At 37.8% G+C, this 12,357-nt stretch overlaps 3 protein-coding genes across 4 annotated transcripts; all 3 read left to right on the top strand.

The window, feature by feature from the left end:
• Nucleotides 1–782: 782 nt before the first annotated feature.
• On the top strand, nucleotides 783–4,884 carry LOC116122917 (probable serine/threonine-protein kinase WNK5). Of its 2 annotated transcripts, XM_031408719.1 has the most exons (6): nucleotides 783–1,692; nucleotides 2,321–2,586; nucleotides 2,687–3,068; nucleotides 3,154–3,463; nucleotides 3,552–4,156; nucleotides 4,602–4,884. In XM_031408719.1, the coding sequence occupies exons 1-6, from the start codon at nucleotides 1,597–1,599 to the stop codon at nucleotides 4,767–4,769; spliced, it is 1,827 nt and encodes a 608-aa protein (XP_031264579.1). In that variant the 5' UTR covers nucleotides 783–1,596; the 3' UTR covers nucleotides 4,770–4,884. The 2 variants fall into 2 exon arrangements, with proteins under 2 accessions (XP_031264579.1, XP_031264578.1); XM_031408718.1 differs by lacking the exon at nucleotides 4,602–4,884 and having other exon boundaries at nucleotides 3,552–4,565.
• Nucleotides 4,885–5,455: 571 nt separating this feature from the next.
• Nucleotides 5,456–8,677, top strand: LOC116122934 (protoheme IX farnesyltransferase, mitochondrial). The gene is made up of 7 exons (XM_031408736.1): nucleotides 5,456–5,837; nucleotides 5,941–6,070; nucleotides 6,423–6,560; nucleotides 6,678–6,811; nucleotides 7,184–7,309; nucleotides 7,656–7,759; nucleotides 8,023–8,677. The coding sequence occupies exons 1-7, from the start codon at nucleotides 5,587–5,589 to the stop codon at nucleotides 8,403–8,405; spliced, it is 1,266 nt and encodes a 421-aa protein (XP_031264596.1). The 5' UTR covers nucleotides 5,456–5,586; the 3' UTR covers nucleotides 8,406–8,677.
• Nucleotides 8,678–9,994: 1,317 nt separating this feature from the next.
• On the top strand, nucleotides 9,995–12,330 carry LOC116122908. Its single transcript, XM_031408710.1, has 3 exons — nucleotides 9,995–10,638; nucleotides 11,471–11,792; nucleotides 11,967–12,330. Exons 1-3 carry the CDS (start codon nucleotides 10,118–10,120, stop codon nucleotides 12,180–12,182), a joined length of 1,059 nt encoding a protein of 352 aa, XP_031264570.1. The 5' UTR covers nucleotides 9,995–10,117; the 3' UTR covers nucleotides 12,183–12,330.
• Nucleotides 12,331–12,357: the final 27 nt, after the last annotated feature.

The following is a 12,357-nucleotide window of genomic DNA, read 5'->3' as shown; positions in this document are numbered from 1 at the left end:
AGTAACTTGGTAAATCCAAGTAAATTAATGAACAAACCCTATTTTGGTGTCAAAATCTCACATTGGTTAGGAGACGAGAGTCTTAAATGTTTATATAAAATAATGATACCCTCACCAACCAGAGACATCTTTTCAGGACAAAATCGTACGGGCCCAAGACTCAAAACGAACAATACCTTGGAGAACCTACTTATTATGTGTCGAGGGCCTTTATAGGACAAAATCATGCGTTTTTCAAGACCAAACCATGCGGGTCCAAAATAGATAATACCTAAAGTCTTAAACCATGCAAGTTTCCAGACAAAACCGTGCGTATCCAAAGTAGATAATACCTATAGAAACTCACCTACCATGTATCTGAATCCAGCATGTATTAACACCCTACATTATTAATCTTATATTTATTAACCTATATTCAATAATCACTAAAAAAAAAAAGAGTTAGACAATTTCAAAATGAATTCATTGTCAGAGTATTTATAAATTTGATTATTCATCGAGATGAATGAATTAACTATGAATCGAATTGAAGTCTCCTGGTGCCTGATGCTCACCAAAGCTAGCCACGTACAGTGATACATGTTCATCAGATACACCCTTCCCAATATACCAACTCTTTTTCATATTAAATAAATTTAATCTAATGTAATTATTTCATTTTGGACTGCGTCAAATTGCGTCACCTTAATTTTGTAATCTGGGGCCGCATATATATATATATATATATTTTTATTTTTTTTTTCTAAATTTATTACTGTATAATAACAACCACCACGTCTTCTTTTTCATATTTTTTCTACTGCTTTATTGTCTGTTCCTCTTAATCTCTCCAAGCTTCTGAAAAGCTATCTCAACCCTTTTGGTTTTCTCGTTAGATTCTCAATCTAAAATCTTGCTGTAGTTCTTGAATTGTTGTAGCTCTGACATCCACAAATGGTGCTGTCGAAGCGTAGCCATAGATTCTTCAAGTTTCGCAGCAACCCAGTTGAATATTTCATGCCAAAGTCTCAAAGATTATTATGATCTTTTTATATCTCAAAAATTAATTCTCTACCACAAACAAGATTATATTCTCCTTGATTTCTCTTCGTCTTCTCCAGTAGTCCCACTTTCGATAGTATCACTTGCTTTCAAAAAGTTGTTCATTAATTTAACAGACAAAACCCAAAGATTCTCTCTCTCTTTCTCTATCACACCCACCGACCCCTTCTTCACAGTTTTTATTCTGTTGGCTCTGTACAATCTTTGATATTTCAATTCGTATTTTGGTCTTTTTAACACAGATGATTACCAAAGACTACGAGTATTGTTCACGTGCAGTTGTGGAGATGGCTTGGATTATGCTGTGTGTCGATTATTCAAGGCTGTTTTGGTTATTATTCGGAGTCTTTTCTTATGAAAACCATGAAGGAAAGCCTCGGATCATCGAGCACCAGCTAGTATAATTCTCTTCTCTCGCATCCCATAGAATAAAACTCACAGCTTTCTTCATATTTACTGTTGAAATTAAATAATATTAGGAACAGTTACATACATCTATATACACAATAAATAAGCTCTGAAAATTTGCGGTTGAGGGTCTTTGATTTCTCAGTCATGTACAAGAGTTCGCGTTCAGGAGGAGGTTGCATTAATGGAGCCAAGACTCAGCTTCCATACGTTGAAACCGATCCATCCGGTCGGTATGGTCGTGTAAGTTTCTTTTTCTATTCTTTTTTTTATATAAATCTGATTATCTGATCATCTATATATGTTGGATTAATCATTTATGGTTCTTCATAGCATCCAGTACAAACTTTATTATTGCATGCATGTTGCTCACTGATTCTAGTTCTAGCTCCTAGTAATTTTATTTAGCTGTGGGGAAAAGAAAAATCATAAATTATGCCCCATGTTTCCTTGAATATGTTCTTTACTTTATAAAAAGTTGGTATATTAAATTGAGAATAATAAGGGATGGCGCCGGCTGACTGTTCTTGAAGGCACTTTCTTCGTATTTTCCACACTATTTTTACTTCTCGAATAATGCAACCTTTTTTCATATTAATGAATGAACTTAAGAAAACATTAATCAAGTAATGTTCATGTAGAATTAATGTTCAATCTAAATGGCTTATACATAAACTGAGTTTGACTTTTAAATTGCTATTAATTGACACTTAATTAATCGTTTTAACCTGATGACCTACATGCATACTTAAGATTTATGTCAATGGCAATTGAATGATTATAAACCAGTTGAAGGACTAAATTAATTTACAGGTTAGATATGTAATGAGGGTGTTCTGGACCTTCTGGTTGATTAATTTCTTCTTTACAGTTCAGGGAAATTCTTGGCAAAGGAGCCGTGAAGACAGTGTACAAAGCATTTGATGAAGTGTTGGGAATGGAAGTAGCCTGGAATCAAGTGAAACTCAATGATGTATTCCGTTCACCAGAGGAATTGCAGCGGCTCTACTGTGAGGTTCACCTTCTTAAGAACCTCAATCATGACTCAATCATTCGGTTCTACACTTCTTGGATCGATGTCGATCGAAGAACCTTCAATTTCATCACTGAGATGTTAACTTCCGGCACCCTCAGAGAGTAACTACTCCACCTTAAAATAATTACATAACATGAAACTTAATTGCAATTATCACGATAAGATTTAACTGAGCGTCTGAGCCTGATATAATTAACACAGGTACAGAAACAAGTACCACCGAGTAGACATTCGAGCAGTAAAAAATTGGGCTCGTCAAGTTCTTGGTGCTCTTGCTTATCTACACGGCCATGACCCTCCAGTGATACATAGAGACCTCAAGTGCGATAACATCTTTGTCAATGGCCATCTGGGGCAAGTTAAAATCGGTGATCTTGGATTAGCTGCAATTCTCCGTGGTTCTCAACACGCCCACAGTGTTATAGGTACACCGGAATTCATGGCACCAGAATTGTACGAAGAGGATTATAACGAGCTGGTAGATATTTACTCCTTTGGCATGTGTGTACTAGAGATGCTTACAACTGAGTATCCATATAGCGAGTGCTCCAAACCAGCACAAATTTACAAGAAAGTGACTTCGGTAATAAATCTTACTGTTACAACATCATTATTATTATGGAAATCTGACGGTGACACCATTAATTAATTGATCAATTAATCACCAGGGAAAGTTGCCAGAAGCATTCTACAGAATTGAAGATGCAGAGGCCCGACGTTTTGTGGGGAAATGTTTGGAGAATGTTTCCACGAGGTTGCCCGCTAAAGAGCTCTTGCTTGACCCATTTCTAGCGTCTGATGAAGGGGAAATCCCGAAAGTCCCTTGTCAAAAGTCAACTGATGGAGCAGTAGTCGTGGAGCCATTGTCATCTTTTATGGCTCCAGATTCAACAAAGACTACAAATATGACCATCACTGGCACCATGAATCCTGAAGATGACACCATTTTTCTCAAAGTAAAGATTTCAGACAAAGATGGTACTACCTTAATGCATCTCAATCTTAAAATTTGGACTTCAATTGCGAATTGCAAGTTAACAAAAGTAGGCTAATTTCAATCTTACAGGTCATAGCAGGAACATATACTTTCCCTTTGATATTTTCAATGACACAGCGACTGATGTTGCCTTGGAGATGGTTAAGGAATTGGAGATAACTGATTGGGAACCACTTGAAATTGCTGAAATGATCGAGGAAGAGATATCTTCTCTGGTCCCAAATTGGAAGGAGTATTGTGGCTCACCTAACTTCCATCATCAGCATAGCTTCATCTATGAAGATGATGATGATGATGATGATGCAGTAATCCATGGCCACCATCCTTTCTACTCCAAATCTTCTTATTCCTCCTCCCACGCTTCTCTCCCAGATTTCACACCTTCTGCCCATAACTGGCTTCAACAATGTGAAGACTTGTTGAATAACGATGATGCAAGTTCCAATGGCTCCGTTAACTCCTTAAAGTACTCGAACTTAGATTACCACTCGGGCAACGAAGAAGATTTTGATTTAAGTCATAGAGGAGGAGAGCCTCAGTGCTTTGCAAGGACAAACAAAACTACAAGATTTTGCCCCACTACAAGACATAAACAGTGCAATGAAAAGATAAATTCATGGAGAGCTTGTGGCTCCAATATTCCTCAAACGAAGATGTCCAGGATTCGTTCAATGGTGGATGTCCGCAGCCAACTTTTGCACCGCTCACTAGTGGAGGAGATCAACAAGAGGCGCTTGTTTAAGACTGTTGGGGCCATTGAGAACATTGGATATCATGAGCCTGCAAATAGTAGCAGTAGTGGAGATGGGTTGTACGGGAGATGTTCGTCCAGGACAAGATGAATGATGATCACGACGAAAACTAAAGCAGAGATTTGAGAGTGGGGTTAAAGTTAATTATTCCCCTAATCTCTTAGTTACTTTGTCGTTGCTTTCTGGTGTGTTTAATTAAGCAATGTATTATCATTATGTAAACTTTGTATAAGTAAGTATGAACCTTTTGCGAGACTTCAATATGGAGAGACCTGTCTCCTATTGTGAAAAGTTTGTCAAATAATAATAAAGTTGTGTGAGGTTGAAGTAATTTGTTCCTTCTTCNATGTCCAGGATTCGTTCAATGGTGGATGTCCGCAGCCAACTTTTGCACCGCTCACTAGTGGAGGAGATCAACAAGAGGCGCTTGTTTAAGACTGTTGGGGCCATTGAGAACATTGGATATCATGAGCCTGCAAATAGTAGCAGTACTGGAGATGGGTTGTACGGGAGATGTTCGTCCAGGACAAGATGAATGATGATCACGACGAAAACTAAAGCAGAGATTTGAGAGTGGGGTTAAAGTTAATTATTCCCCTAATCTCTTAGTTACTTTGTCGTTGCTTTCTGGTGTGTTTAATTAAGCAATGTATTATGTAAACTTTGTATAAGTAAGTATGAACCTTTTGCGAGACTTAAATATGGAGAGACCTGTCTCCTATTGTGAAAAGTTTGTCAAATAATAATAAAGTTGTGTGAGGTTGAAGTAATTTGTTCCTTCTTCCCTTATCTTTAATTTTGAAGCAAGTTCATAAACAACGAAAAAAATAACCACTCCTGGATAGTCGGGTGAGGTGATAAAGACTCTTAAATGTATTATTCAAGAGGTTTTGAATTCGATTCCTCTCGTTGGTTAATAAGGATGACTATTAGAGAATTTATTCGATCGTTAACTTTAAAATCCCAGAGGATTAGTGGAGATGCTCGCAAACCTTAATAGAACGAGCATACACAGAACACAGTTTACTTAAATAGTCTTGTTACATCAACAATGTGAAAAAAGTAAGCCGTTCCATGCAAGGCAAACATGAAATTTCATTGCAAAATTGTTAGTTAATGTCTGGGATTTGGAGGGGGTGAATTGACATTTTTTGAAAGAAAAAAAACTCGGGGAGGTCAATCATATTTTTCAAATGTTTGGGCTCTTAAAATTACTAGGTCAAAGCTCAGCGTCCTTCAAAAACAACCCAAATACTGGAAAATTCATCAATCCATAATCGACCGGTGAAAATGCTCATCTTTAACATAGCGTAGCAATTTCATCACTTCTAGGTTTACAAGCATATCAAATCATGTGGAGAAACGGCGTCGTGCGACGACTGCTGTCTCATTCCCAATCTCAGAACCAAAATTCATCGACTAAATTAGGGTTTCTAGTCAACAGAAAACCCGATGGCGTTCCTTGTCGTGCCTCCTCCTCATCGGCCGCAGCCACAGCCACAGCCACAGCTACAGATACCGCTACAGCTGCAGCCGCTGATCTCTCGTCCCTGGTTCGCCACTACGGTCGTTGCTATTCGGAACTCGCTAAAGCTCGCCTCAGGTTTTTTTTCTCTGAAATCTTATAAAAACATTTTAATTAATTAATTAATCAATTACTATTTCGTTTTTTTTATTGATTGGTGTTACTGTGATTGTATATATAGCCTGTTAGTTGTTGCAACATCAGGAACTGGATTTGTGCTAGGAAGTGGATCCGCTATTGACATAGTTGGACTTTGTTGGACTTGTACTGGAACTATGATGGTTGCTGCTTCAGCTAATTCTTTAAATCAGGTTTCTATAAATTCACTTCACTTTTCCAATTAAAATTAATCAATGATTTCTTCAGTTCAATACCTCTTAAGCTTGAGTGAGACTAAGTATACCCGTTATAACATGTATAGATTTATGTTTAATTGAAGTAAAAATACTATGAATCGAAGAATTCAGTTGAAAATTGATTAGAAGAAAATCATTTCTAAAATTTTAGCAATGTGTGCATTTAGTGATATGGGTATGTGGAGTACTATAGTATTATTTTTGTGTGTGTGCAAATAATCCCAGCCTATAAGTTTTTGAATACGAACTGTCTTGCTTTGATTTGTTGCTATCATAATGATCATGGTTGATTATTTTGTGTTTTTAGGTATTTGAGATAAAGAATGATGCTTTAATGAAGCGAACAATGCGAAGACCACTGCCTTCAGGCCGCATTTCGGTACCGCACGCTGTTGCCTGGGCAGCATCTGTTGGTGTAGCTGGCACTGCTTTATTGTCTTGCAAGGTGACCAAATAAGCTTGGTTCGAACTCTGAAGATGTGATATTCTGTATTTACCTAATGTGCAATGCACTGCAAGCTGAGAGACTAATTTTGCAACTTTGATGACAAGGTTTTTGCAGGCTAATATGTTGACAGCCGGGCTTGCAGCCTCTAATCTTATTCTTTATGCATTTGTATACACACCATTGAAGCAAATTCACCCAATAAATACATGGGTTGGTGCCGTTGTTGGTGCTATTCCTCCCCTTCTCGGGTAATTTATTCTTTATTTTTAAGTTGCATTTTTAACTGTATGTGAATTTATTTCCATAGCTCATGAGAAAAATGTTTTTCCTTTCACTACATTGTAAGTGCTACTGATGAAGTTGATCCAATAAATGTTTATTGCTTTTGGAGTTCAATAAAAAATTGGATAATTGATCACCACTTCATACAAATTTGATATCCACATTTTAAGGGATAGAATAAATAAACTCTGGCAATCATGTCAAGCTGATTGTGTAACAGCTTTGGCCCACATTAAATGGGAACTTGTGGTCCTTTTTGTGAAATCTGATTTTCGTTTGTGCACTTGTGATAAGAGGTCTTTCATGGAGGCTTATATTCTCTCTTACTGAATTCACAGGTGGACTGCTGCTGCCGGCCAGGTTACCCTAAATGGAATGCTTCTCCCTGCAGCTCTCTATTTCTGGCAAATACCACACTTCATGGCTCTTGCGTACTTGTGCCGTACTGATTATGCTGCTGGAGGGTATGCACATCTATTGTTGATTGCAGCATTTATAATTGAGATAATCAGTCGGTCCTCACTTTATCATGAAGTGGTACACAGATGTTGCTTTGGTGTTGGCTAAGTCATACTGTGGGACATTGTTTCAGCATGAAATCTTTTTTTCTTCTTTTTAATATGATCATGCGTCTGAAACGTGTTTATTGCACAAACTATTTATTTATGACGTGCTATAGGCTGGAGGCTTTGCTGAGATATGGAGCCTGACATGATCCTAAGTACAGTTTTCTGTGGAAGTTACAGCATAAATCCATTGGGAAAAACTAGTTTTGAAAATTCTAATTTTTATCATTCATTCCCTTTTCAGGTATAGGATGCTATCACTTGCTGATGCTTCTGGTCACAGAACTGCTTCAGTGGCACTGAGAAATTGCTTGTATCTGATTCCATTGGGATATTTGGCCTATGATTGTGAGTTACAGTATAGCAAACACAGGATTTGTTAATGTTATTTTTGTTTTTTCATATTTTCTAAATGTGGCCTTCAACCATAATGTGATTCTGTAAACTTGGTGCCATACTAAGATATCCTTTTGCATTGCTAAGCTTCTTTCTCGACTAAACTAATATCCTTTTTACCTGTGCAAGTGGTTGTTATGTTAATGATAGTTGTGTTTGAAAATAACTTTACCATGGGGATTTATCTCAAGATTTAAATTAATGTGTTTTGTCAGGGGGAGTGACTTCTGGATGGTTTTGTCTTGAATCGTCGCTCATCACTCTAGCAATAAGTGCTGCAGCATTGTCATTCTACCAAGACCGGACTACTCAAAAGGCCAGAAGGATGTTCCATGCCAGCCTCCTGTATCTTCCCGTATTTATGTCGGGACTCCTCTTTCACCGTCTCACTGATAACCAACAAAGCCTTACAGAACAAAATTCAGAGAAAATGATTGAGCTTTCATCTTCCACAGAAACTATAGTCAAAGAGAGCAGAAATTCTGGCAGGAAGAACAAGCCAAACAATACCTCTGTTGACAGAAAAGCACAGCCACCTGTAGCATATGCGTCTGTTGCACCATTTCCTTTCCTGCCTGCTCCTTCCTATGCCCCCTGATATGTATTGAGTCCTCAAATTTCTTTTGGTTAACATAATAAATGTGTGAAGGGAACCGTGTAAGATTTCTGGGTTTTCCAGAACACTTTGGGGGATTTTTTCCTGTTTTCCTCATTTCTTTGGGTGGAATAAGTTTTATTTTGTTTTCCGGGTTGATTATTTTTTATACACAGCTGAGGGAGGATAAGAGAATGATCTCTAATCGTGTTGATCATTTTATAATTTGAGTTTCAAATGTAAATGCATATATTATTGGGTTCTGGGTATGATTATTAGTTCGAGCAAAAGTTTGGTATGAATTTGAATCATTTATTATTTAAACAATTTTGATCTTTCCATCCTAAACCTAAAGCTAACTGGAGGATGTAGGCCAGACTTCTGGAGAATTTCCAATAAACAGGTTTTACTTTGATGTGATGATTCTAGATTGATATCATGAATCATGATTAGAGACGGCGCCTAACACTTAAAAAGTTAGTTAAAGTCCAAGTGTGGCTCAAAGAAAGGGCCTTTTCAGTTCTTTCAACGCATCAAGTCATCTTCATGGGTGATGGGTCCTACTAAGCAAGACATAAAAGATTCAATTTACAAAAACTTGAACCAAAATAACCTCAACAATGGGGTTCAATCTACTAGATTAATCTCTTAATTGATGTTGTTACTTGTTATTGCTTTCTGGCTTCAGATTTACTCAATTAATCTCTTTATTGAAATTGTTAACTGTTATTGCTTTTCAGTGTATTTCAGTGAGGGGTGGATGGGTCTAGGTACTCAACCCAAACCCTTGGAACCAAAATAAGAACGGCCAATTCCTAGGATTTAGGAACCAGAATCAGAATCGACTAGTTCTGCTTCCTAAATGCCTGGAACCTAAACTTGAACCTCCGATTCTGGGCCCAATACTTGACACTATTCACGTAAAATTACAAATGCACCTTTATTGTTCACAAAAATGACAAAATACCCTATAATTTATATACCCCGTGTATCTGTTGGTTCCACCTCAGGTACCCGAACCTCGATTCCAGTTCCAGTTCGATTCCAGAAGTAGTGGAACCGAAACTATATAGTGTCAATTCTACTAAATTTGGAACTAAAACCGACACCCTGCGATACCCATCGCTTCCGGTTTTACCCTAAAAAATTGCACACCCCAAATTTCAGCAATGTATTGTACAAACTTTTTTGTTGTAAAAATGAGTATAAAAACAATAAACTTGTCTCCAACTGTGAAAACAAACCTTGTTCTTGTAGCAGCCTCAAAATCCCTGTACATATATAAAGCTACTGAAAAATCTTTCTATTATTCTCCCAAAGCCAATTCTACTAAAGTCCATTTTTCAAGGCAAATGAGAATTATTTGAAAACGAGGTAGGCCGTAGACCCTTAAGATGGGCCAGCTGTCAAGTCTCGATTTGAGATAAGTATAAAGGCCGAGGGCCCATATAGGATCCATCTGAGGTGGCAAAATCTAATATTGGTCTCCACCACCTGGCATGTAAAGTACGATGAGGACCGTAACATTCACAGCTTCGTTCATTCACTGCAACAACTAACAACGAAGACGTGCCCGCAACGCCTTACGTTCATCCCTTCCCCACCACCGGAAAAGCTTTCCAGAACAGAAAGTTTTTTTTATAACTAACTTTTTCATATATTTTGTACTTCTCTCAACCTACGTCCTTCAATCTTTTCTTTCAATTCAACATTCCATGGCTATCATGCGCAGCGATAGTCATTTAAACATCTTGGCGCCACCTCCCTCTCCGCGTGGGGTGGAGCCTCCGTCTCCTATTCCGACTGCCGCAGGATCACGTTCAGCAGCCAATCCGGTTCTATCGCAATTTCTAGATAAGTCGCTACACGTGCCTAACCTCGCCTTGCCACTGCCGCATTTCCTGGTGACGACACGGCACCATCAAATTCCCGATGAAATCAATCTGCGATCGCTCGTAGCGGGAGACGCCGATTCCGTGGATCGGCTCTTGAAATCGGCTCATGAATTTGGCGCGTTTAGGATCAATTTTCACGGGATTTCGGTTGAGGAGTTACGGTCATTGGTGAGACAAGCGGAGCGAGTTTTTGGCATTTTGGAGGGAAGAGATACGGGAAGTCGGCGAGGTAGTCGAGGGCGAAATGGTAATAAAGAGGAGATTGTTTGGGTCCGTTCGGGAAAGGAAAGAATGGACTGGGCACGGGAATATATTGGCGCTGAATTATTTCAGAGTTTTAGGTACATTCCCTTAACACTGGAATGGTTTAAGCTTTGAATTAACTGAGTTCCCGTTACACGTACCTTGGCCGTCCTCCAAAACTTCTAAATGCACCCACTTGTGATTTTTAAAATTGCTCATTGACGTGACACTTTCATTAGAATTGAATTAAGATATTGTGCAGATGCTTGCTCTTGTTCTTGCTCATAAAGCTTACTTAATATATAGTGATTAAAGTATTGTAGTCTTTAAATGAAGGGGTTCACAGTTTCGTATATTGATGAACTCATCAATGTCTGTCTTCACTGGTGAAGTATGGGATAAAGATGAAGAAATTTTTTTTTTTTTTTTTTTCAATTCCTATTTCGATATCATAGAATGATTGAATAAGTCCTGTCTGTCTAGCTCTGATTCCACCATGAAACATTCTTGGCCATGAGGATTGGAACTTGGATTCTAGTCTATGGAAAAGCAGTAGAGTGTATGTCTATAGTAGATGAAAAGAAGTGTCCAATTTAGTTCTTCCTAATGCGGGCATTAGTTTTCCCTTTGTATTATACGAAAATTCTCCGGATTTAAAATTTATTCACGAGTTAACTATTATGAACAAAATTGGTGGGAGTTTGCGAAATTTTTTACATTCTCTGCTAATTGTATTTGCTCAAACACAAAATTTCATGCATGCACAAGGTTAAGAGTGAATTTTAAAAAATGGAGACCTTCAGGGAGAAGAAGGGGGGTTTTTTTTTTTGATAATCTTTGCCTGTAGTTCTTTGGGAGAATAACATAATCACATTGTTAGCTGAAACAATTCTTGGATTTTGAACAATTTATATTCTGATTTTTTGACAGTGAGAAGATGGAGAATGTTTCCAGTAGACTTGATGCCATTGCGGAACAATTGGGTCAAGTTTTTGCAGAATACTTGGGTAAGCAATCTGCGCGAAGAACCCAGGAGAGACAATCTACTCTTAGCATGTACAAGTACAACCAAGATATTATCGATGAACAAAGTTCACCATCATCAAATGTGATGAACAAGTTGTGTGATCATGTTTTAAGCCTCCACCTGCCCACTAAAAAATGTAAATACTGGATGCAATCAGGGCCAACTCCTTTTTCTTTCAATGCAGGCCCAGATATAATTGTTGTCTCTGTGGGAAAACAGCTTGAGGTAACTAATTGGTCTTGTTTCCCTTCCTAGACAGCGTGGCTTTTGTGTGTTTCTCTTTTGCCTGATTAATTGTTGCTGCTATGGTGGAGTTTGTTTTATGCATATATTGATGAATGCCCATAAGTTTTGGTTAATGTGTTATGATTTACAAAAAGTTTCCACTTGTGATGACAGGAATGGAGCATAGGGGAATTCAAATGTGTTGTTGGGGAATATATCTTTCAGCCTACAGATCCTCAAACTTGTTTCTCCATAGAGCTCAAATGTTCATCTCTAAATATAAAACAACATTTTAGCAGAACTCTCAGGACAATCTCAATAGCTGATCAGATCCTGATTGCTCTCATCCTTGCTTTACTATACAGCATTTTCAAGTTTCTATGGTCATAATTTATCGGTACACAATTACATGCATTCAGAATTTCATATCAGTAACACATAATAATCCATGGTTTGAAGAGAATTGAAATTTGAAAAGAGTTGGTTGTACATAGAGATTTGTATGTAAATATAGGTAGAAAAAACATACAATGCTCTTTGATGGGAATAAAATGTTTGCTCTCCT

This window comes from Pistacia vera, unplaced genomic scaffold (genome assembly GCF_008641045.1).
Source record: "Pistacia vera cultivar Batoury unplaced genomic scaffold, PisVer_v2 Contig139, whole genome shotgun sequence".
NCBI lineage: Eukaryota > Viridiplantae > Streptophyta > Magnoliopsida > Sapindales > Anacardiaceae > Pistacia > Pistacia vera.
Note: the sequence above shows the minus strand (reverse complement) of the source record. Positions and strands in the feature narration are given on the sequence as shown.